The sequence below is a fragment of the Rhinoraja longicauda genome, chromosome 4, assembly GCF_053455715.1.
Source record: "Rhinoraja longicauda isolate Sanriku21f chromosome 4, sRhiLon1.1, whole genome shotgun sequence".
NCBI lineage: Eukaryota > Metazoa > Chordata > Chondrichthyes > Rajiformes > Arhynchobatidae > Rhinoraja > Rhinoraja longicauda.
The window spans coordinates 46,799,099-46,825,531 of record NC_135956.1 but is presented as its reverse complement, the minus strand read 5'-3'; the positions used below and the strand labels follow the sequence as shown (position 1 = coordinate 46,825,531).

The following is a 26,433-nucleotide window of genomic DNA, read 5'->3' as shown; positions in this document are numbered from 1 at the left end:
AAAACTAACTTACCTCTCCTTCCCACACAATCCATGCGCCGCAATCTTCCTACAAACACGTCTGTTCAGTTCTGAAACAAAGAGTGGGATCCCGAAGCCGACCTCCAGAGGAATCCAATCCTGCTCCACAATGGACACTGGAAAATTAGAACATTGTAAAATTAGAACACCACGATATTCCCCTCTTTCACTGTGGGGGCAGCATTTCTGGGTAAAAATTAGTTACCTGGTGTCATTGTCATATTTGGCCAAAGGCCTTTCTGCAGTTGGCACATTCAGCAACTCAAAGCTCTTCATAACGGCAAGAGCAAAATTTGCTGGGAAGATAATGGGACAGCTGATCAAAAGATGAATGATGAGGTTGGTTTGTGAGGAATGAAATGAAGACAGAGGTTCTTGAAAGACTTTCCAGGTGATAGGGTCTTGGTAGCCGAAGCCACAATTAAATTTGCAAATGCATGAAAAGGCAGAATTAAAAGAGCAGATATCTGAGAGCTGTAGGACTGGAAGAAGTTGCCAACACACCTTAGACACTGTGATAATGTGAAGCAGCTCGTTCATTTGGTGACTGAAATCCACTAATCTAATGACTGAAATACACTAGTTCAGTGCCGAGAACTCAAATCAGACAGCTCATTGCAACAGAGTGCGCAGCCTCAGAATAAAAGAGGAGGAGGAATTTCTTTAGCCAGAGGATGGTGAATCTATGGAATTTATTGCCACAGATGGCAGTGGAGACCAAATCATCCGGCATTTTTAAAGCGGAGATTGATCGTTTCTTGATTAATAAGGGCATCAAACGTTATGGTGAGAAGGCAGGATAATGGGGTTGGAGAGGGAAGAATAGATCAGCTATGATCGAATGGCGGAGCAGACTCGATGGTCCAAATGGCAAAAATTCTGCTCCTGTATCTTATGATCTTACGAACATCCATATATTCGCCAACTAGGAGCCAACTAGAAGGATTTTCTTAAAACTTTATTCTTGGGTGGTGGAGGTCACTGACAACTGCCTTTGTGTAGATGGGTATGAGTCACTTTCTTAAACCACTGCAGTCAATGCAGCAGGGATGCTCCCAAAATGAAGAAGATCCAGGAATTTGACCTGATACTAATATATGTCAAAGCAAGATAGTGTGCAGCTCAGAGATGGAAACAGGAGGTGATTGTACTCTCCAGGACCTAAAACCCATTCCCTTACGATTAAATATGGATATGGGCTTGGAAGGTGCTCGATTCTAAACACTGGCAGAAGATTAATGTTGCAAGATTTGTCTTTACCTTCACCAGTTCTTTTGATTACAGAATCAGCCACGGGCTCATCTGCCACTAACTCAAATGATTCTGTGCTGCCTTGAACAGAGCCAGACGGGGATTCAAATTCTTCTGCAAAATAATCAAATGCACAATATGTAAAGGATTTCTCCTTCTTTCCCCCTCATTTATTCATTTTCAAGATGCATTACTAGCAGAAATTTAGCGAACATTCCACATTGCTTTGATAAGGTGAAGGTGATCAACCTTCTGAACTTTTGCAATCCCTCTGGGTGAAGGCATTTCTGCAGATTTAGACCCAGTGACAATAAGAGGGATTTATTCACAAAATGCTGGAGTAACTCAGCAGGTCAGGCAGCATCTCGGGAGAGAAGGAATGGGCGACGTTTCGGGTCAAGACCCTTCTTCAGACTGATGTCAGGGGGGCGGGACAAAGGAAGGATATAGGTGGAGACAGGAAGATAGAGGGAGATCTGGGAAGGAGGAGGGGAAGGGAGGGACAGAGGAACTATCTAAAGTTGGAGAAGTCGATGTTCATACCACTGGGCTGCAAACTGCCCAGGCGAAATATGAGGTGCTGTTCCTCCAATTTCCGGTGGGCCTCACTATGGCACTGGAGGAGGCCCATGACAGAAAAGTCAGACTGGGAATGGGAGGGGGAGTTGAAGTGCTCGGCCACCGGGAGATCAGTTTGGTTAATGCGGACCGAGCGCAAGTGTTCAGCGAAGCGATCGCCGAGCCTGCGCTTGGTTTCGCCGATGTAAATAAGTTGACATCTAGAGCAACGGATGCAATAGGTGAGGTTGGAGGAGGTGCAGGTGAACCTTTGTCTCACCTGGAAAGACTGTTTGGGTCCTTGGATGGAGTTGAGGGGGGAGGTAAAGGGACAGGTGTTGCATCTCGTGCGGTTGCAGGGGAAAGTGCCCGGGGTTGGGGTTACGGAGGGAACGGTCTCTGCGGAATGCAGAGAGGGGAGGGGATGGGAAGATATGGCCAGTGGTGGGGTCCCGTTGTAGGTGACGGAAATGTTGGCGGATGATATGTTGGATCCGCTGGCTGGTGGGTGGAAGGTGAGAACGAGGGGGATTCTGTCCTTGTTGCGAGTGGGGGGAGGGGGAGCAAGAGCGGAGCTGCGGGATGTAGAAGATACCCTAGTGAGAGCCTCATCTATAATGGAGATGGGGAAGCCCCGTTTCAATAAGAGGGAAATATATTTTACATTCAAAATGAAACGTGCAACTTCGAAGGAAACCTCGAGGTGTCTCCATTGATTTTGTATTCATTGAGCCAAAAAAGTTACAGGTTGTCAATCTCTGTACCATCCTGACGGATTTTTGCATGTGCTGTCTTTTGGTTGGCATATTAAATCAAACACCCCCCTTCATACACCATATTCTTCCTCAGTTTGACATAAAGGGTCTGCTCGCATTCTTTCAAGAGTAGTATTCCTATCAAAGAATGACATCTCCGATGAACTGGCCAATGTTTACCCCTCAACAAAATACTGATCAGGATATGGTACTGCAGTTGTAAAATAGCTGCCACTTTCTTTCATCACACTATGACAAAACCTTGAGATCCTGTGAATACTTGTGAAGAACCTTGTGATGTCCCAAGCCATTCCCTTAAAGAAAAACTAGACAATATCTTAAACTGAAAGTACTCGGAAATCCAGCAGACAATAGTAGGAGGTTCATGGACTATTCCTTACCATAAATCTATAAGTCCCACAATCTCACTATTAAACAATCTCTTACTAGTGCACTGCATTATATATATATATATTTTTAATGCATTACTCAGAGTAGGGGGATCAAAAACCAGAGGACATAGATTTAAGGTGAGAGGGGAAAGATTTAAAGTTATGTGAGGGGAACCTTTTTCACACAGAGAATGGTGGGTTTATAGAATGAGATACAGAGGAGTTAGTTGAGGAGAAGGTAGTTGAGAAAGAAGATGGTGTATGAAGGGGGGGGGTGTTGTTTGGTTTAATGTTCCAACCAAAAGATAAAATAACATTTAAAAGATATTTGGACAGGTACATGGATAGGAAGGATTTAGAGGGATATGGGCCAAATGTAGGCAGGTGGGACAAGTGTAGATGAGGTATCTTGGTCGGCATGGTAAAGTTGGGCCGATGGGCCTGTTTCCATGCCATGTGACTCAATAAATCAAAAATCTCAAGATATTCACAGATATTGAAATTGTTGGACAAGTGTACAGCCAAAGTTGTTCTATGAACTGAACCTGACCTACCTTTCTCATCCAGGTCCTCACTGGATCGCCTGCCATTATAGCGGCGCGCTCGAGGGTTCAGCATGTTCACAAACCCACAGAAATGGTCCAGATCCACTTTCTCCCTCAACACTTTCAAAGCTCTGTGTGAGCACATAGTACTCCGGGAAAATTCTGCAATAATCCCAAGGAAGAATTAAAAGAAAGCAGTTAATCAAAATGTCATACACAGGAGCTCCCCCAGTTAAGGAAGACCTAAATTAGGGAAATCCAAATGTAAGCAAATTCTTCCATCATTTTTTAAAAACAATTTTGTAAGACAGGAAAGTTAGTTACAGAAATGCAACATTTGCACAATTTATGGAAGAGGGGTAGCAACTGCTTAATTCAAAAGACAACCAGATTTCAAAATAAAAAACATTTACACGTGCCTTCCCTGAAATAATCAAACAGGCTCCACAATGTCTTTACAAACATACCTTGCATTGGTTCAAAGCTGGAAGCCACTTAATAGATTGCTTTGAAAACAAACAAGGCATTCTCTTCTATTGATTCTTGTAAAATACTTTATCAAAAAAAGTAATATCCCATTGATACTTTAAGGCCATCAAAAATAGCCAACAGATGGGAGACATTCTGAATCTCTACCATTGAAATCACACAGGGAACGACAACAGAGAAACATACATGATAAATCAACCCTCATTGAAATCACCTGTTTCTGACAACGAAAAAATAATTTACTGACAGTTCCAGGTACAGAGCCCTTCTATAATCTGGGGACTGTTTGTATGTAGAACTTAAGGCAAATTTCAACATTTCAATCATGTTCGGATCTCCTCAGTTTTTTTGGCATGGGCAGGGCATAGAGCTGCAGAAAAGGTGCAGGTTAATGCTTTTATGGTCTGGGATTTTAGAATAAACTCAACCTCAGAGCATTCCAATCTTTTGTTTATTTATTTGAGACCAGCATTTCTTGTCCATCCTTAATTGCCCTTGAGGTAGTGAGAGCAAGTCACCTCCTTGAATCATTCCAGCACTGATGATTGAGAACCAACTGAAAAGGCAGTAATTGGCTGGATTGGATTTGTTTTGCTTTTTGTGAACAGGACTTTTCTGGATAATTTTTCATCTTGTCCAGTGGATTCTAGTCCTGTAACTGTACTGGAACAATTTGGCAAAAGACACAGCAAGCTTTGTGCAAAAGTTTCCAATACTACAAGAGAGGGGATATTGTCTGAAACATAAGCCTTTGCTGAGTCCAGTGCTTCCACTGGTTGTTTGGTTTCATGTGAAGCATTAACTAGTCTTGCTTTTTTGATGGTGATTTCAGGAGGAATTCCCCTGCCCCCATGAAGGAAAAAAAAAGGAAATATTCACTAATTATATGAAATGAAGAGGCCGGGGAGGCTTATAAGGAACAGAAACAATGACAGGGACCAGCTTGGCAGCATAACTTACTCCCGTGCTATAAATCCTTTGCATCACAAATGTAAGAAAAGATTTGACAGCTGTAGGAAGATTTATGATGTCAAAAACTGATTATATAAAAGATGGCTGAATTATGCATTACTATTCTGAAAATGGATAAAATCGAAAGGTACATCCAATGCAACTTACAGCAGAGTCAACCAAGATTTGATATGAGATTTGCTGGTATTTTACTGTAATGCTACTTTAATCAGGGAAGTTAACAAAAAGAAGCTCCAAAAGCTCACCTCCATTTATCTCTGCTTCATCGAAGGGAAATGGAATGTATGTAGTTTCTCCATCACCGTGGATACCATAGCCCTTGAAACAACAATGCAATGGATCAATTTATTTCACTATTATTATGGCAGCATTACTGCCTCATTGGGAATTAAATGTTTTAGTGATGCTTGGGCAAGGGTGGAAGGAGGGGGAGAGGTCACTGCTGCTAAACATCCTATTAGTGTATCAGCTATATTCACTTCCCTGCCTTTGATTTCATTGAAGTCCATGCAACCGAACACCCGGCTAGGAATACCAGAATTCAGATAACTAATTATGTTCATTTTTAAATCCAACACAGGCACATCTGCCAATAACCATACTATAAATTAACATATGCACTATAAATTCATGATTTTATGCTAAATAGTGGTCTCGTTGATTGAACATAAAAACGAAACCTGTCTGGCTAGATTACAAATTTTCTAACAATTCACCCCAGCATGGAATATGCTCCACTGAAAGGAATGTAAAGTTTTGAATATCGCCTTACCTGTATTAATACAGCAGAATGAGTGAGGGCATCATTCAGCATGCTGAGCACGTTTGAAGTAGGAACAACTCCAGGATCGTGTCCCCACGAGGTTATAAGTAACCGGTCATATCCCTGGGAAATGGGAAGGATTCTTGTATTTTTAATCAATTATAAATGATGCACAAGGAGTACAGAAAAGAAAAAAAACATTGATTTTATATATTAAAGTTATGAAAACATATCTTCTCAAAAATACCTGTAAAACCTCAGGAAGTTTTCTAAGCCTTGATCCTTTTGTAAGTAATAATGATGGAGGTCCTTGTGCAGTAATGTGGTAGATGTAGAGTTTAAACCAGATTGAACTAACTTCTGGTATGGCTGGCCCTATGTGCTAAAATATGAGAAAAATTGTTACTGATTTATTATAAGGGTGATGTATGTTATTAAAACCACACAAAATATAACATGCTCATGATTCTTTATCTGACTTTCCTTTCAGAAGCTAAATGACTGGGTATGTCAGTATTTCATTTTGTAGATTTTATTTTTTGGAACAAGCCTATATAACATAAATACAATATTAATAAGACCACAGCGTGACATTAATTTCAGGCTAAACAAGACTAATTGCATTACCTATTAATACACAGCTGTGTTAAGTCCAACTAACAGGCAATCCTTTCAATTCCACATTGATGATATTGCATTAGCAAGTATACATTTCTGAACGTTGCATGAAATGCTTGTGCAGAATAGATGAATAATTAAACATCAACTTTACTGGAATTTCCAGACATCCTTTTCTTCACTGCACAGGATTTATCACAACCTGATAAATGCACAAATTGCCTCCTTTCATAAATTCAAATTTTGAGTAAAAAACATCACTGTATGAACAATTGACTAAACCTGGATTTTTGACGAACAACATAAATATTTGGGATAATTTCATACCTTTTCATCAGGTGACCAATCAAAAAAACACATTCAATTTGCAAATGAGTACTTGTACAGGAAATTTAGGGCAGCAGAAAAGGAAAGTGGAGTATAGTGCTGATGACAAACATAAATATCAGTTTTAGCCAGTAAGGTTTCTTGAATTGAAGTTCAAGGACATTTTTTCCAACTGGCTAAATCTGCCAGGAAAATGTCACATCATGGTCAAAGTCAGCATACAATTAAATACCAATGCACATCTACAAATCATTTATAAATTATAAATACTTTAACCATTCCTTAGAACAACAGAACCAAGCAAATCATCCAGTCTCTTACTTAATTTCTCATCTGTTATCTTCCATTTGTTATTAACATTTTATTATGGCTGATTGCATCCTTTATACAGCGCAGAAACGCCTCTGAATTAACTAAACATGTGCACTGATGTGGAGAATTGTTGGGTTTTTATCCCCACTGTGAGTATCATTTGGTATTTTGAACAGTAATTATAGTCATATAGTCATGACTATCAACAGGACAAGGAAAAATATTAACACCTTTGATGTTTTGTGCATTGCCTGTAACCAAACACCTGCAGTTTGTACACCCAGCTACCAGAAATGATGCACAATTAAGCAGTCACACAAACCACCTCTACGAACTTGCTTGTGACTAACATCTTCAGAATGGCACTTTGAGCCCATTGAACAAAAATGCATTTGGAGTTCATTACTCAAGCTGAATCTGAGGACTGTTTCAAAACCTTGGTGCTTACCTGTGGTGTGCAGCTGCTTATTGGTCGGATTTCATTGCTGAGTGGAGCCATCGAGACCAACAGAGTGTAATTCTTGTTTAGGACTCTGCTGCAGGTGGCAGGGTCCAATCCCAACAAACTTTCACAACGTAACAGATCCAGTGGAAAACCTAGAGAAGCTCAAGCAAATTTTATTATAGAGGCCACTGTCCAGAGAATTGGGTTGCCATATTTCAAACAGGTATACATAAAAAATACAGGTACTTCACTGCGTAATAGAGCATCTTCTGATAAGACAACAGAAATGCAAGATTTTTTTTTTTTGGAAATAATTCTGAGTATAGTCATAGAGTCATAGAGTCCTACAGCACAGAAAGAGGCCCTTCGGCCCATCGTGTCCGCGCCGCCCGTTACCAAACACAGTCTAATTTTAATCCCATTTTCCCGCATTTGGACCGTAGCCCTGAATGCTGTAGCATTTCAAGTGCCCATCCAAATGCCTCTTAAACGTTGTGAGTGTTCCCGCCTCCACCACCACCCCAGGCAGTGAGTTCCAGACTCCAACCACCTTCTGGGTGAAAAAGTTCTTTCTCACATCCCCCCGAAACCTCCCTCCCCTTACCCTGTATCTATGTCCCCTCGTTGTTGAACCTTCCACCAGTGGAAGAAGTTCCCCGCCATCTACCTTATCTATGCCCCTCATGATCTTGTACACCTCGATCATGTCCCCTCTCAGCCTTCTCTGCTCCAGGGAAAACAACCCCAGTCTGCTCAGTCTCTCCTCATAGCCGAGGCCCTTCATCCCTGGCAGCATCCTGGTGAATCTCCTCTGCACCCTCTCCAAAGCTATCACATCCTTTCTATAATGTGGTGACCAGAACTGTACACAATACTCCAGCTGTGGCCTCACCAGTGTTCTGTACAATTCCATCATTACCCCCCTACTTTTATATTCGATGCCCCGGCTAATGAAGGCCAGTAACCCATATGCCTTTTTGACCACCCTGTCCACCTGTCCTGCTGCCTTCAAGGACTTGTGTACCTGTACTCCAAGGTCCCTCTGTACCCCTGTCTTCCCTAGGGTCCTTCCATTCTTGGTGTACTCCCTCTCCAAGTTATTTCTGCCAAAGTGCATCACCTCGCACTTTTCAGGATTAAATTCCATCTGCCACTGCTCCGCCCATCTGACCATCTCATCTATATCTTCCTGCAGCTTGCAGATCCCTTCCTCGCTATTCACCACCCCCCCTACCTTTGTGTCATCTGCAAACTTGCTGATCATGCCCTGTACGTTAACATCCAGATCATTTATGTAGATTACAAACAGTAAGGGACCCAACACCGATCCCTGCGGCACCCTACTGGACACCGGCCTCCAGTCACAGAAGCACCCTTCTACCATCACCCTCTGCCTTCTGTCACTAAGCCAGTTTTTTATCCATTTTGCCAAGGTGCCCTGGATCCCATGGGCTCTTACCTTCTTGACTAGTCTCCTGTGTGGGACCTTGTCAAAAGCCTTACTGAAATCCATGTATACCACATCCACTGCACTACCCCCATCTACCTCCTTGGTCACCCCTTCAAAAAATTCAATCAAGTTAGTCAGAAACGACCTTCCCTTAACAAAGCCATGTTGACTATCCTTAATTAACCCTCGATCCTCCAAGTGAAGACTGATTCTGTCCCTCAGAATCTTTTCTCGCAGCTTCCCCACCACCGATGTCAGACTCACCGGCCTGTAGTTCCCAGGTTTATCCCTACTGCCCTTTTTAAATAATGGCACCACATTAGCTATCCTCCAGTCCTCCGGTACATCCCCTGTTGCAAGAGAGGCTCTGAAAATTTGTGCCAGAGCCCCCGCAATCTCCTCCCTTGCCTCTCTCAGCATCCTGGGATACATCTCGTCAGGGCCCCGAGACTTATCCACTTTTAAGCCTGCCAGAGCCTCCAGCACCGCCTCCCTGTCAATAGCAATATGCTCAAGAACATCACAACCCTCCTGCTCCATTTCTAAGTCCGCATCTCCCTCCTCCCTCGTAAAAACAGATGTAAAAAAATCATTTAAAATATCTCCTACATCCTCTGGCTCCACACACAGCTTTCCACTATGGTTCCTGATGGGTCCCACTCTTTCCCTCGTTATCCTCTTACCCTTGATATACTTATAGAACACTTTGGGATTTTCTTTTATTTTGCCCGCTAGTGCTATCTCATGGCCCCTTTTTGCTCTCTTAATTTCTTTTTTAAGAACCGCCCTACACCTTCTGTATTCCTCTAATGATGTCTGTGCCTTAAGTTCTTTATGCCTTCCAAAAGCCCCCCTTTTTTTTCGAATCAATCCTACTATATCGTTCGACATCCAAGGTTCTTTGGACTTGTTTGTCCCACCCTTAAACTTTAGGGGAACATGCTTCCTCTGTACTTTTTCAATTATTCCTTTGAATGACTCCCACTGTTCTGATGCGGTCCTCCCCACGAGAAGCTGATCCCAGTCCACCAGGGCCAACTTCTGCCTTATCAGATTAAAATCGGCCTTGCCCCAATTTAGAAATTTTCCTCTTTCCTCTGGTCCCTCTTTATCCTTTTCCATTACCACCTTAAATATCACTGAATTGTGATCACTGTCACCAAAATGCTCTGCCACTGACACTTCAGCCACCTGTCCGGCCTCATTTCCCAAGATTAAGTCCAATACCGCCCCCTCCCTTGTTGGACTTTCAACATATTGGCTCAAAAAGCCCTCCTGGATGACCCTTAGAAATAGTTCGTCAGGAACATGCTGGTTTTAGCACTCTACCTGGCCATTGTTTTATCTATTCTTAGCAACATTATTGCCTCTTGCATGCATGCTTATCTAACCTACTTCAGTCATTCTATGCTTCATTGCTCAACTGTTGCAACGTGTTCTACATTTGCATCAGTCCCTAGTTAAAAGAAGATTCATCTCAATTTCTTCAGATTGGTTAGCAAGAGTTATTTATTTACCATTATTAATTCTAGCCTCCCCAAAAGGGGCTACACAATTTAATGCTTTTATAATCTTATCTCCTTTCGGTCACTACCCGATATTCATAAAAACAACTTCGGCACGTTCAATCTTTCTAATAGATTTGAGTTTGTGCTTGAAAAATTCCTTTCTTACATCTTCTTATTTTTCTGCAAAATGGAAACCAGACCAATTAATTCCCAAATGTGATAAACTTAAGGATCTCCTCCATTAAAGCAAGAATTAACCCAGTCTCTATACTTTCAATATTCTCGTCTTGAAATAAAGGAGCATCCAGCAAAATTAATAAAGTAACTGTTTACATTTTTTTTAGGTCTTTAACCATAATTCCAACAGAGTACAAATCCTACCATTGCTTGGCTGTTCATCATCCGTAACTAGGTCCTTATTATGTCGCAGAAAGAGAATAGTGTTTCTCAAAGTTAGTGCATGATCAAAGTATCTCTGTGCCTCGCCCTCACCAGTGTTCTGAACCTTAAATATAACAACACTCCAATTACCATTCATAAACAGCATTGACACAAATGTTTGAAACAAAATGATTTAGGCCAAGATAAACAAACATGAACTTGATATGGAATTGCAATTCTTATTGCTTGCGATTGTAAAATTTCTTTTTTAATACATTTGAGGTTTATAAATAATCATGTTTTGTTGAAACTGCAAGAGGACATGGTTGAATGGTGGATGTGTTACAGGATTAATAAGGCAGGGGGCTTGTTTAATGATTTTAGAGACACAAATTCATGCCTGAATTTAAAATGTAATTAATTATGCAAACCTGAAATAAACAACTAGAACTATTAATGGTAGCAAAATAAAATGCATCAGAAAGTTATAATCTTTTAGGGAAGTGAATCTATCTCCAATATCTAATTTGGCCTCAATAACTTTAGATCTACAGCAATGTGATTGACTATAAATAGTCCTGTGAAGTGGTTCAGCAGGCCACTCGGTTCAATGGTGTTAACAAGAAATGTCAACCCTGCCAGTGAAGCCCACACCAAAGTGGAGATCGTCAAAAGCTTCAGGTTCCGAGGCATAAATATCACCAACAATTTGTGGTCCAACCCCATTGAAGCTACTGCCTTAAAAACACACTAATGCCTCTACTTCCTCAGAAGACCAAGGAAGTTTGGCATGTTTCCAACAACTTTTACCAATTTATATAGATGCATTGTAGAAAGCATACCATCAGGATGCACCACAGGCTTGGTTTGGCAACAGCTCTGCCCAAGATCCCAAGTAATTGCAGAGTTGTTCATCACACAGACCAGTCTCCCAACATCGACTCCTCATTACTTCACTCTTCTTCAGGAAAGCAGCCAACACAATCAAGGATCTTTCACATAGAAACAGAAAATAGGTGCAGGAGGCCATTTGGCCCTTCAAGCCAGCACCGCCATTCATTGTGATCATGGCTGATCATCTACAATCAGTAACCTGTGCCTGCCTTCTCCCTATATCCCTTGATTCCACTAGCCCCTAGAGCTCTATCTAACTCCTCTTTTCTCCTCTCCCGTTGGGCAGAAGACACTAAAGCTTGAAAGCACACACCTTGAGATTCAGGAACAGCTACTTCCCTGCTGTTATCAGATTACTAAATAGTCTTCCCATAAGTTTGTGTGCTGTCCTGATCTTCCAACTTACCTCATTGCAGACCTTGGACTTTTTCTCTGGGTTATAATGCTGTAACACCATATTCTGCACTCTGGGATTCTTCTACTTTGCATGACTTGTGTAAGGTTTGATTGTACTCATGCCTAGTATGATTTGATTTGATTTGACTGGACAGCATGCAAACAAAAGCTTTTCACTATACCTCAGTACATGTGGTAATAATAAATCTACATCAATATCTGTTAAAATGTATAAATCCATTGGCCTCTGCTGTAATGTATATTATCTACAATGTGTTCCTTGGGTGTCTTTCAGTTTATTCTTTGCAACGGTTCACCTGGTATGTAGAATGACTGTACTATAGTGCAATTAGTCACCATGTTGCTATTAGAGAGTTGAGTGATAGTATCCAGAATGGAAATTAGACTCACTTTTTCCTATCCTGTCTCTCTTTAACTATCAGGTCCTGGTCCCATCCTCCAAACACCCCCAGGTCCCTCAGTTCTCTGTACACCTCCATTACTTTCATTTTATATGCAATTCCATGGTTCTACTGTTGGTTGCAGATGACAAGACCCAAGCTCTGGATTTCCTCCCCACCCTTCCCCCCCTTACACTCTTCAACTCAAATGAATAAGCACCATTTTGAAAACAAAGTCAATAAGCCAAACATTTAAATGACTACAAATTTGTGATTGGTAGAACATTTGAAGTCCTCCTGTTTTTGTCCCTCTTTATACAAATATACCAGAATACCAGAAAAGTAACCACTAACCTTTCCCTAATAACATACCTTTTCAAGTTCTATAAGGAAACTGTCCAGAGACTCATCTGATAACTTTCCAACTTCAAACATAGTCACAGCATGGCTCTTTAGGTTCTGCAAAAGAAGCAACAATGCATTATCCACACAAAGTACTGATAATAAACCTTCAACAAAAATGTCAATTATTTGCAATCTTGCCACCTAAACTTTAGTCCAAAATTTACCTAATTTTCTAAAGCAGTATTAATTAGTTGAAATACATTTAGTAGGTACAATTAATACAGCAGCAAAATTTCAAATCTTAACCAACGCGAACACTCCACAAATAACAATGAATCCACAAAATGGATTCACTCTTGATTACTTTGGTTCAGATTCCAACAACTTAGAAATTGTATGTAGATTAATACTCCTTTAAAAAGTCTTGTATTTATACACGTTAATTTCTGAACATCCCAAATTGCCTTACAGCCAATCTTGTGAACTTGTAAAGCATTCTTCCAAGTACAAAATAAAATAAACAATGTAAACAATAGAAGATTACGTAAGCAGCAATATGGTAAAGACCTTGTCATGTGTTTTGGAAACATGGGCTGAAGTGTAAATATCGGCCAAGAGACGGTTAATTTTCTGTTTTTATTGCCACGGGTCCATTTACTTTCCCCTCAGAGCTGGTGTTTAATGTGGAAGTGGCACCTGCAACATTATAGCACTCCCTCAGTACTGTACTGGAGTCTTGACCTTTGTGCATTGTTGAACTTGACCTCAGATCGCTTCGAACAGGCAAAAATTCTCTAAGCTGAGCTTTCGCATACACCTCTGCAAACTATGTCAAATATGGTTCCAGACCAATATTCACATAAATCAGCATCACTTGGTTACTATCTCCATCCATCTCTTCCCCTTTTGCCAATCAACCCCTCCTCACCTGGATCCATCTATCACTTGCTAACGCTTGCCCCAACACTCCCCTTCACCTCTCTCTACCAGCTATCTCCTCTCTACTCATTCAGTCTGAAGAATCGCAACCCAAACATCCACTCTATTTTCCTCCACAGATGCCGCCTGACCTGTAGAGTTCTTCCAGGAACCAGTTTTTTACTCAAGAGTTCAGCGTTTTCTGTCTTGTGTGTCTTTACTAAAGCAGATAATTTGGTTGTGCCCATACTGCTATTTTTGGAATACTTCTTGCAAACTAATTACCATGCTTTTGGTAACGCAAGAAAATTGGCCATTTGAGAAAATTTTGATTTTTTTTTAAATTTACTGAAAAAGGTGGCATTAGTAGCATTTCAAAGTACTTTACCGGTGAAAGATTTCCCATCATTAAAAACGCTGTGAGGGTTGAGTCAAACAGGAATGCAATTCTTTTAGTGTGTCCACTGGGCAAGCTTAAACTATTCACACTGGCAGAGTCAGCTGTAAATGAAAAACATAATGATCACATAAATATAAACACAACCAAATAGGGAAAATACCGAAATGACATAATTTGGAAAAGCCACATCTTCTGACAGCTCACTGTACATGTATTAAACGTCATAAAAAAATCAAGGATATTATTATCAGATATGCAAGACAAAGTGCTTGAAAGTTTGATCAAGCCGAAAGATTAACTATGGCTTCAAAGTACAGGTAACTAGAATAAATCACTACATATCATTGGGCGAAATGAACAAGTATGAGTCCCTCACTAACCCGCATCATCCTGACTAGTTGCATCTGTCTCTGTTGTTGTATCATGCACAGGACTCCGATTTTCCATCCCATCCCATGACAGCAGCATCTTCTGTGGATCCATTGTATATCTATATGAAATAACCAAGCATTGCTAGCATTAGCACAGGTTTGAATGGAGTGCCTCTTGACTACAAAACTGTACATTTGGAATATGCTTTGCACTCCTGTTTACAGAATGTTTTCTCCTCCCAATGGCAAAGAGAATTGCAGCACCGGTTTCAGGAGCAACTGTTAAATTTTAAATGTATCCTTTTATGCTTGATTCCTTTTTTTCAAATAACAATAACTGGAACTGTTTTGATAAAAAAATATCTGAACTATGAAGTACACTACATAGGAGCCAGCAGCTACAACACAAACAAAATCAGTATTATAAAAACATGCAGAATTTAACATATTCTACAAAGAGGTTTGCATCCAGTTAACGGCAAACATGATTCAAGAATAGGGAAATAGAAGAGGAAATACCAACCAGTACTAAGAGAACTGATTACATTTTAATGTTATAGTATCTCACACATGCTTGTATAGAAATGCCCCTTAGCAGGATCTTGATCTGAGAGGATTATGGAACTTTATGATAATCCGAATTTAATTTTACAATATCTATCTACTTTCATGAAACCTGAACTGCGAGTAGCTCATATTCATGTTTAGGGTATATATTTATAAAGATGCAAAATAAAACCATAGTAGATATCTATGCACCTTCCTGATTTTTCTTCATCAAATTCACTGATGCAAATCAAAAAAATGGTCAGAATAAACTCTGAACCATAAAAGCAGTAATTTTGATGTAAAAGGAATACAGGTCAAGCAGAATACAGAGAAAGAAAAAAGCAAAGTACCCAAGGATCAAGAGAAACGTGGCTTTTCCATATCTTAATGAAATGTATGTATATCTAGATGACTGTTTTAAAAAGCCAATTAATTTTGATCTCTGTTTCATTTTATATGTAAGTGGTAACAGACATTGTCCACTGCATGATGTTGCAATTAGAACCATGCAAATAGCAACATGCGAGTACAGCTTGTTAATAAATATAATTTCAACCATCAGGTTGGAGTTTAAAAATAGGAAGGCTTTGTTGCAATTGTACAGGGTGTTAGCGAGGCCTCACCTGGAATAATGCATGCAGTTTTGGTCCTCATACATAACATAAGGAACAGCAACATTAGGGACAGTACAAAGTAGATTCCCCAGGCCAATTCCTTGCATGAAAGGGTTGACATGCAAAGAAAGATTAAATAGATTGGACCTGTATTCCCTGGAATTTAGAAGAATTTAGAAGATGGTTTTATTCAAACATATAAAATGGCTGTGGAGGCCTTCAGTGGATATTTTAAGGCAGAGATAGATTCTTGATTAGTACAGATGTCAGTGGTTATGGGGAGAAGCCAGGAGAATGGGGCTAGGAGGGAGATAGACCAGCCATGATTGAATGGCTGAGTAGACTTAACTGGCCTAATTCTAGTCCTATTGCTTATGACGATATGACCTTAAAATCTTAAGGGGGCTTGACAGGGTAGACATTGGAATGGTTTTGCGAGGACAGCCTTGAACAAGGGGGCTTAAGTACAAGGTAAGGGCCCAGTCATGTGAAACTCAGTTGTGTAGCCTGATTGCCTACTCTTGCATAATTTTTTCTTTCCTCTTGTTTGGCAAATACAAAATAGTCTGAAGACAATGAGAACAATTTAGTGCGCAACATATAATCAAGATTAAATAAATTTACGATACCACTTTATTTATCCCAGAGGGAAATTGGTCTGCCACCAGTCAAAAGATACAAAAGGCATTGAAAGTGTCCCGTGCATTAGAATAATAATAATAATGATATAATAATGAAATTTAAGTGACCAGTTATTGTACAGCACATATGTAATATTGCACATACGTGAAATTAAATTTATCAAGTGCAAAAGTCCGGGAAGAGGAAGATGCAAAGATTGGGGGGGGGGGGGGGGGGGGTTGTCAGTCTACCCCACAACAGAAGTTGGAGGAGTTGTATAGTTTGACAGCCACAGGGAAGAAGGATCTCCCGTGACGTTCTGTGCTGCACTTTGGTGGGACCAGTCTGTTGCTGAAGGTGCTCCTCATGTTGACCATTGTGTCATGGAGGGGGTGAGATGTATTGTCCAATAATAATCTAATTATTTAATGAACTTAGATATTGGATTAAATAATATCTAATAATATATTATTAATGAAATAATATCTTATTATTTAACCAGATAAATTTATTATCTTAATTATCAAGAATTATATGATCATATTTTTTTAATATTATCAGAATAATAATATCCTGTCCCTTTTACGGGAAACAAAAAGGGCACAAACATTGCATCCCAAGATTTTAGTTTCTCTTTATATGGTGTCTGATGAATAAAATTATTTTTTTACAATTTACAAGAGGAAAAATCCAGATAATAGTTAAAATCCCTATGTTTGGGAGTAAACCTCCCTGGCGCATTTTATGTCAGCACACAATCAAATTTAAGAGGGAGAAGCCCGCATTAATTTGTCAGAAGTTTGAAATGATATGCAGCAATATTGAAGCAAGTTAGGCAGTGGTTAGAGACTATTCTGCAAGCTGGAAGGCAGCTGATTTCGAATGGGTAAACAATGCCTGGGATGAAACCTTTACATGACCTGGTGACCTTTGGGTTTTGTAACTGAAGATTTAATGTCATCAAATTTGAAAACCTCAATGTGGTATCCCACTAAGAGAAAAAAAAAGACCAATAATATTGTTGGTATTTTTATTTTTAATGCATTCGGAGGTGTGGGGAAAGTAAGGAAGTAATTGTTATGAGGAAGTCGCATTCATGATCTTCAATTAAAGTAATTTTGTAAGAGAAATAGAATGTTGCATTAAACTGGTATTCATTGCTAGGACATTTAACTTTGCCTGGGACATATGTATGTACACGTGAAGAGATAAATATTGCTACTTAAAATGAAGCCATAATAGGAACTTACAATAGCATGCCAAAATGTATATCAGGGACACACAAAAAAAAATAGGATCAAGCCACTTGGCCCTCAAGTCTGTCTCACCATTCAAGATGAATGGGCGGCACGGTAGCGCAGCGGTAGAGTTGCTGCTTTACAGCGAATGCAGCGCCGGAGACTCAGGTTCGATCCTGACTACGGGTGCTGCACTGTAAGGAGTTTGTACGTTCTCCCCGTGACCTGCGTGGGTTTTCTCCGAGATCTTCGGTTTCCTCCCACACTCCAAAGACGTACAGGTATGTAGGTTAATTGGCTGGGTAAATGTAAAAATTGTCCCTAGTGGGTGTAGGATAGTGTTAATGTACGGGGATCACTGGGCGGCACGGACTTGGAGGGCCGAAAAGGCCTGTTTCCGGCTGCATATATATGATATGATATGATATGATATGATAAGATGATCATGCTGATCTGGCCCACACAACAACTGTATGCTAACACAGCCTTTAATTCCCAGATCTTTCAAAAGTTTACTTCCTCTTTAAATACTTCCAGTAATGTGGCCTCTACAATCCATCAACGTATAAGAATTCAGAGAGATACCATCCTCTATGAGGAGTTCCCACTCATCTCAGTTTTAAATGAGTGTCCCATGCAATTATGCCCCTTGACTGAGAATCACCCACTTATGGAAACATTTCAACATATCTTTGTCATGATCCCTTAGGATTTTATATATTGCAATATAATCACATGTCATACTTCTAAACTCCAAGGAGTAAAGGTCTGCATTTTGTTTATGTGATTAATGATAGGACAATAATCTTATTCCAGGAATTAACCAAGCGAATCAATTCTGGACTGCCTTCAACAATTGTGCACTCTACCTTAAAAAAGAAAAGAGGCACATTTCTAAATTTGTATCCAGTGAATAAACTTGCCTCAGTACATCTATTTGTCACAAATTAGTTACTAGCTGCACAATGCAGAGTAGTGCAACTGGTAGAGCTGCTGCTGCACACAGTGCCAGAAACCTGGGTTTGATCCTGACCTCAGGTACTGTCTGTTTAGAGTTTGAACATTCTCCCTGTGACTGCATGGGTTTCCTCCAGGGGCTCTGGTTTCCTCAAACATCCGAAAGACTGGTTTGTAGGTTAATTGGCCTTTGTAAATTGTCACTAATGTGTTTGGAGTGGATGCAAAAGTGGAATAACAATGAACTCTTGCGAATGGGTGATGGTCAGCATGGACTTGGTGGGTTTAAGGGCCTGTTCCATACTGTATATTTGGAACAGGCCCTTCAACACACCTTTTTATTCACAAAATGCTGGAGTAACTCAGCAGATCAGGCAGCATCTCGGGAGAGAAGGAATGGGTGACGTTTCGGGTCGAGACCCTTCTTGGGTTCAATTCAATTGTACTTCCAACTCAAATTCACAATCTTGTTACCTTGCCAGTTAAAGAATATTGAGGCATAAATAGGTTAGACAGTCAGAATCTTTTTCCCAGGATGGAAATGTCAAATATTAAAGAGCACAGCTTTAAGATGAGGGGGGCAAAGTTTAAAGGAGTTGAATGGATAGCAAATTTGCTCCATGGAAGGTTGCTTCTCAGACTGGATGCCTGTGACTAGTGGTGTGCCTCAGGGTTCAGTGCTGGGCCCGTTACTGTTTGTCATCTACATCAATGATTTGGATGAGAACATACACGGCAGGATTAGCAAGTTTGCTGAGGATACAAAAGTTAGTGGTTTTGCAGATAGTATAAGACGTTGGTGAGATCGTATTTAGAATGTTGAGTTCAGTTCTGGGCACCATGTTATAGGAAAAATGTTGTCCAGCTTGAAAGGGTTCAGAAAAGATTTACAAGAATGTTGCCAGGACATGAGGGTATGAGCTATAGGGAGAGGTTGAGTAGGCTGGGTCTCTATTCCATGGAGCGCAGGAGGATAAGGGGTGATCTTATAGAGGTGTATCAGATCAGGAGAGGAATAGATTGGGTAGATGCACCGAGTCTTTTGCCCAGAGTGGGAGAATCGAGGACCAGAGGATCTAAGTTCAAGGTGAAGGGGAAAAGATTTAATAGGAATCCGTGGGGTAACTTTTTCACACAAGGGGTGGTGGGTGTATGGAACAACCTGCCAGAGGAGGTAGTTGCGGCTGGGACTATCCCATCATTTTAGAAACAGTTAGACAGGTACATGGATAGGACATGTTTGGAGGGATATGGACCAATCGCAGGCAAGTGGGACTAGTGTAGCTGGGGCATTGTTGGCCGGTATGGGCGAGTTGGGCTGAAGAGCCTGTTTCCACACTGTATCACTCTATGACTATATGAGATGTGAGGGGCAAGTTCTTTTTCTCACAGAGAACGGTGAGTTCCTGGAATGTGCTGCCATCACAGGTGAAGGCAAATGCTTCAGTGGCATTTAAGAGACTTTCGATGGACACATAAATATAAACGGAATGAAAGTATATGGATTATGTGCAGGTAGATAAAGAGTTGATCTTGGCATCATGATCGGCTACACATTGTGGGCCGAAGGGCCTGTTCCTGCTCTGTACTTGGAGGTAGGGGGGGGAATGGTATCCGTTATTGGCGATTGTCGGTCGTAACCTTGTACGGGATTATGAAGTAATCGCGTATCATTGCACAAGTAGTAGAAACAAAAGAACTGCAGATGCTGGTTAATAGACAAAAGGATACAAAGTGCTGGAATAACTCAGGGGGTCAAGCAGCATATCTAGAGAACTTAGATATGTGATGTTTCGGGTTAAGATCTTTCTTCAGATCGGTCTGGAACTGGGCTTGGAATCCCGGTGAGTTGACGGCCACGGCCCGCTGGCGACAGAAGCAGAGGCGAGCGAGGATTTGTGAAATCATTGGTCACGGCCCGCAGGCAGCCAGGGTGCAGGGAAGGGTCAGCGGTGGCGGCAGTTGGAAGCGGCCGAGGAAGCTGTGTGGGCTGGTGGTGGTGGCAGTAGGTCTGGCCTGGAAGCAGCCTGGTGTGGGGCTGGCATCTGCAGCCTGGCCTGACAGTGAAGGTTAGTAGAATTGGTCTGGCAGTGGCTGGGGTGGTGGTCCAGGTCAGTGGCAGCTTCAGTGGTCCCAGGCTCAGAGTGGAGGTTGAAAGTTGGCGCCGCATCTCCCAGTGCCTCTGTGGATCTCGGCCTCGTGACAGTCAGGTGCAGAGCGCAATCAGCAGTGGGTCTCAACCTGAAACGTCACTTACCCATGCTCTTCAGTGATGCTGCCTGACCCGCTGAGTTACGCCAGCACTTTGTGTCCTTCATCCTTGCACAATTGTTGATCAAAGTAATTGTCCGTCAATTTCAATGGCCTCCACAGACTGTTTTTCACATGTGTTTTAAAGAGACAGTGGTGTCTGATTACAGTGGGGACACTCAGTGCAACCAAAATCCTTTATAAAGAGGTCCGTAATAACAACGGTTTACTATATACATAAATCTATAGTAGTGAGCATGTAGATCAGTGGGAAATCTTTCCCTTACTTTAATCTGTTGACTGATGGAACGTTCCTCCATGTTGGGTGAAGCTGATCGGCATTTATCACTTGTCCTTTTCGATGTGCAAAGCCCAACCGACAGTATACTGACACTGCATTCTGAAGGACACAAAGAACATTTCCATCAACATCCAAAATAAGGGTCGATTTAGATATTTCTCCGTTCAATATCAGTATAATTTCTCTGCTTACAGCAACAACCATTGGCTTTTGGGATCATGCAATAAAGGAAATATATATCTGAAAGTGCTGAGGTCAACAAGTAATGCTGTCGCGGCACCCTTCCAACAGTGATGGCGCTAGTCTCCCAATAATGAAATGACAGCATGACAAATTTATAGCATTATGGCTGAAATTCATGTGGGCTCAGGAGTTTATAATGGCAAATGCTAATAGGTATTTTATTGATAAATTACCCACAGATTTTCTGTACCATTGATTATGCATATAACAGACACTGTGCAATTCAGACTGTTCCTAGGTAATGAACCAGTTCCACTTTTACAGATGCCCAAAAGTCAATTTTGTCCACAAGTTAGAACAAAAACAAAATCACTCGATATGGCAACCATATCTTCAACAGTATAGTAATGAAAGGCATCAAAAACACACAAGACCGAGAAGAATTACTAAAATCGGAGAGAGAAGAAACTAGTTCTGCCATTCACAGGAACGAACATTTGTATTTACATTGGACTTCGAATTTAATATTGTGGGAGCTTGTTTCTATATGTAGTGTTTATAAGTTGGGCATTTGTAGCCTGGGATGGCCTGTTTAGTCAAACCGTAGTAGTCGAGTTGTAACATAAAGAGGATGCTTATACATGTGCACATGATCATGGCAGAGATCCAAGACATTATCAATGCTTTAACTGTGTAAATGGGAGGATGGGTCGAATGCTCAGTAACTGCAAGACAAAATTCCTCTACCAATCTGCCCCCTCTCACCAAAGCGCCCTTTGACAAAGATGCACAAGACACTACAAAACATGGACCATTTCCTATATCTTGGGTGCTACCTCTCTACAAAGGCAGACACGGACAATGAGATTAACCACTACCTTCAATATGCCAGCACATTCTTTAGTTGATTGAAGAAGAGGGTATTGAAAATCAAGCCTCAGTCTTGTTACAAAACTCATAGCCTGCCAGACAGCATAAAACCTGCTCTCCTGGATGCTCCAGGATATTTTAGACATTTCAAAACACTGGAAAAACACTATCAGCACTCTCCCTGTAAAGTTCTCCAATTCATTTTGAAGAATAGGTACACCAACATTAGTGTCCTCTCCCAGCCCAACATCTCCCAGTACAGAGACAATAGTTATTCAGCTGGCTACATTCGACAAAGCACGTTATTCACACGTCCAACACCACACTCCCAAAACACACTTTTCAGAGCTGTCACAGAAAGAGACAACCAAATAGACAGAGGAAACAATTCAAAGAGATGCTGCAAGCCTCCTTGTAAAATGCAACATCTCCACCGACTCGTGGGAATGTCCTGCAAATGACCACTCAGTGGGGATAGAATATACAGGATGGTAACGAAATTACTGAGGTTGTGCCTTGTAGGCACACGGAAGCCCTGCATCAGCAACGGAAGGAGCGGACCACCTCACTTACTACCAATTCACCTGCCCTATCTGCAACTACCTGCCGAGACTTTGAAAAAAAGTTTGCGGCTCCCACATTGGCAATTCTAGAATAGAACGAAAAGGACAAAAAAAAAACACAAATTAAAAGAAAGTACGAAAAGTATGGAGAAAAGGAAAAATAATGAAAAAGGAATGGAAAGGGGGAAAAGAGGAAAAGAAAAAAGAAAATGGAAGGATATAAATAGTTATTGGCTAATTTGTTGTTTGTGGTAAACATCAAAAACTGACTGAATTAGTAAGATTCCTTTATTTTTAAAGTACATTTAAGAATCTTTACTGGTATTTAAGAAAATTCTATTTCTCTGCCCATTCTAGTGGAGATGTGCAGAACTACAAAAGGTAGCATCAATGCACACTAATATTTACAGTATTTTCTAACCATTTTGTATATTTAAACAAACTCTGAACAATCAAAAATACCACAATCAAAAATTAGAATAACTGTAAAAGGTTAAACATACCCGGTAATCACAACCACAATGTATTATTTAGCAATGCAACATACCTTCACAAGGGATAGATCTATCTCCAACACATTTGCCAACTGGAAAACATTAAAAATCATTACATTATTCAAAGATATAGATTATAAAATAGAAAAGTTAGTTATATAGTCTCCTGAATCTCTGCAAAGATGACTCACATATTAATAACTATCAAATCTTGCCATTTTCTTCTATTCTAGAGTCCTCTCCTGTCATCTCTAAAACAAATGAGTCTTTCTCTGGCTATTTTCCCATTTCCCTCATTATTCATGTCATAGAAACAGAAAGATAGGAGCTGGAATAGGCCATTCTGCCCTTCAAGCCAGCACCACCATTCAATAGGATCATGGCTAATCATCTAAAATCAGTACCCCGTTCCTGCTTTTTCCCCATATCCCTTTATTCCTTTAGCCCTAAAAGCTAAATTTAACTCTCTTGAAAACATCCACTGCCTTCTGTAGCAGAGAATTCCCGATTCCCAACTTTCTGGGTGAAAAAGTGTTTCCTCATCATAGTCCTAAATGGCCTATCACTTATTCTTAAATTGTGATTCCTGGTTCTGGACTCCCCCAACATCAGGAACATTTTTGTGCTCTAGCCTGTCCAATCCTTTAAGAATTTTATATGTTTCTATCAGGTCCCCTCTCATCCTTCTAAATTCCAGTGAATACAAGCCTAGTCGCGCCATTCCTTCATCATTTGTCAGTCCCGCCATCCCGGGAATTAACCTGGCAAAACTACACTGCACTCCCTCAATAACAAAAACGTCCTTCCTCAAATTAGGAGACCGAAATTGCACACAATATTCCAGGTGCTGTCTCACCAGGGCCCTGTACAACTGCAGTAGGACCTCCTTGCTCCTAAACTCAAATCCTCTCGCAATGAAGGTCACCCTGCCATTGGCTTTCTTCATTGCCTGCTGTACCTGCATGCTTACTTTCAGTGACTGATGTACATGCACACCCAGGTCTCGTTGATCCTCTCCTTTTCCTAATCTGACACCATTCAGATAATAATCTGCATTCCTGTTCTTGCCACCAAAATGGATAACCTCACATTTATCCACATTATAATGTATCTGCCATGCATCTGTTCACTCATCCAACCTATCCAAGTCACCCTGCAGCCTTATAGCACCCTCCTCACATCTCACACTGCCACCCAGAAATGTTACATTTAATTCCCTCCTCTAAATCGTTAACATATATTAAATAACTGGGGTCCCAGCACCGAGCCTTGCGGTACCCCACTGGTCACTGCCTGCCATTCTGAAAAGGACCCATTAATTCCTACTCTTTGCTTCCTGTCTGCCAACCAGTTCTCTATCCATGTCAATAACCTACCCTCACTGTGATGGATGTTTCTTTGATGGATGTTTCTTTTTTGTGTGTTTTTGGGGTTGGGTGGTTTGAGTGCCTGTTTGATGCTTTTATTGTTGGACTGTGTTTTTGGGGGTTTTGGGGTGTGTGATTTGAATGCCTATTTAATGCTTTTATTGTTGGACTGTGTTTTGGGGGGTTTTTGGGGTTGGGTAATTTTGGGTGCCTGTTTAGTGCTTTTATTGTTGGACTGTGGGTGATTGAATTAACATTTTGTTCAAGATGGCCGCGCCGTTGTGTTTGGCTGCCTGCCACTGTATGTTTCTTTTTTTTTCCTGGTCAGATGTACAGCACTTTGGTCAACGTGGGTTGTTTTTAAATGTGCTATACAAATAAATTGACTTGACTTGACTTGACTCAATTAGTGCTCTAATTTTGCACACTAATCTCTTGTGTAGGATCTTGTCAAAGGCTTTTTGAAAGTCCACCACATCCACTTGCTCGCCCTCATCCACTCTACTTGTTTCATCCTCAAAAAATTCCAGAAGATTAGTCAAGCATGATTTCCCCTTCATATGTCCTCCTTTCCCTCCCAATCCATTTTCCAAATATCCCCCATCCTGAAAACATTCAAAGTCATTAAAATTGGGTTCTCTAAATCTTTATCATTAAATGTGTGACATTTCTTGCCTGCTTTGGGATAGCGACAATATTTCCACAATTCCATCTTATTATAATTTCCTACAGTTGGGTGATACTTGGGTGATTCATGCTATTCACTATCTATAGACTTGAAGTTACCTCCAGAAAGCATTTCCAAAACTGCACATAATATAAAAACTATGGCCTAATCGATACATAATTTACCATTAACAATTAACTTTTGCATTTCATAATTTTTTAATATATGAATAATCTAATTTAAGCAACTGTTTCACTCTTTTCTTTTCTAATGTCTTAACATTTTTTCTTTTCAGATTCAAGACTCAGTGCAAGTTTCTCAGAGAAGTATACAAAAAAAGTCAAGCTATATAAAATTTTAAAAAGAAACAAGCAAACAATTGCGTTTACAATGCATCTTTCATGACCTCAAGACCTTCTCACGTAATGAAGCACTTTTGAATTGTTGGCACTTCTGTAATATCAGAAACCTTGTTGTCAATTTGCCCATAGCTAACTTATACAAACACTAATGAAATCACAAACATTGTTTGAAATAAATGTTTGCTGATTGAATTATAAAACTGCCAGGTACAAAGGAGGCCATTGCCCTGCTCTTAATCAAGTGTGCTGTGGGATTCATTACATATACCCCAGAGAGAAGTCTGAGCTTCTGATCAACAGCTCATCAGAAAGACCAGGCCTCTCACAATTCATTATTCCCTCAGTAACAAAATTCTTCTTTGCCACATAAAGTACTGTCACTGCTTATTCGCAATGGGAAAGAAAATGTATTGAATGACATAGCTTTTGTTTTAGCCCCCCTACCTCTGCAACATTGGTTTGTTCATCGATAGAAACAAAAATCTTGTAGAGAAGCGTTTCAAAGTAATCACCTTGCACCCTGTTCATCACAAAACCTTCCAATGGTGGAACTAAAAATGGAAAAAAGAAATCAAAATGGATTTTCCAGTTCTCAAACCTTGATCGTTGAAACATTTAATTTGAAATCAATAATTACAAAGTTGCATGTTTCCCCAAAGGAGGGTTTTATAATCATTTTGCCTCATTGTTGCTCTCAACACATCTTTACAATCCCCCCCCCCCCCCAATATCACCATGACAACTTTGAATTAAATCTGCTAAATCTTGCTCATGGATTGAAATGGAGGTGGCTGGTGATGTCATTGCCCAATTTGCATTTGTTAGAGGAGGCTGCACTAAATGGTGATGGAAGTGTTTGGAAATTCTGGATAACAAGAGATATGG

General features: G+C 40.5%; 1 protein-coding gene across 3 annotated transcripts in view; it reads right to left on the bottom strand.

The window, feature by feature from the left end:
• fam91a1 (family with sequence similarity 91 member A1) overlaps nucleotides 1-26,433 on the bottom strand; it is a 53,274-nt gene that overhangs the window by 6,611 nt on the left and 20,230 nt on the right. For all 3 annotated transcript variants that reach the window (XM_078397680.1, XM_078397681.1, XM_078397682.1), the window contains 14 exons: nucleotides 25,993-26,099; nucleotides 23,206-23,244; nucleotides 21,029-21,141; nucleotides 14,522-14,631; nucleotides 14,130-14,242; nucleotides 12,851-12,937; nucleotides 10,788-10,911; nucleotides 7,452-7,600; nucleotides 5,994-6,128; nucleotides 5,756-5,869; nucleotides 5,229-5,301; nucleotides 3,532-3,684; nucleotides 1,282-1,386; nucleotides 14-137 (listed from right to left, as the gene is read on the bottom strand). In XM_078397680.1, coding sequence (XP_078253806.1) covers nucleotides 14-137; nucleotides 1,282-1,386; nucleotides 3,532-3,684; nucleotides 5,229-5,301; nucleotides 5,756-5,869; nucleotides 5,994-6,128; nucleotides 7,452-7,600; nucleotides 10,788-10,911; nucleotides 12,851-12,937; nucleotides 14,130-14,242; nucleotides 14,522-14,631; nucleotides 21,029-21,141; nucleotides 23,206-23,244; nucleotides 25,993-26,099 — 1,546 coding nt within the window. The remainder of the gene's footprint in view (nucleotides 1-13; nucleotides 138-1,281; nucleotides 1,387-3,531; nucleotides 3,685-5,228; nucleotides 5,302-5,755; nucleotides 5,870-5,993; nucleotides 6,129-7,451; nucleotides 7,601-10,787; nucleotides 10,912-12,850; nucleotides 12,938-14,129; nucleotides 14,243-14,521; nucleotides 14,632-21,028; nucleotides 21,142-23,205; nucleotides 23,245-25,992; nucleotides 26,100-26,433) is intronic.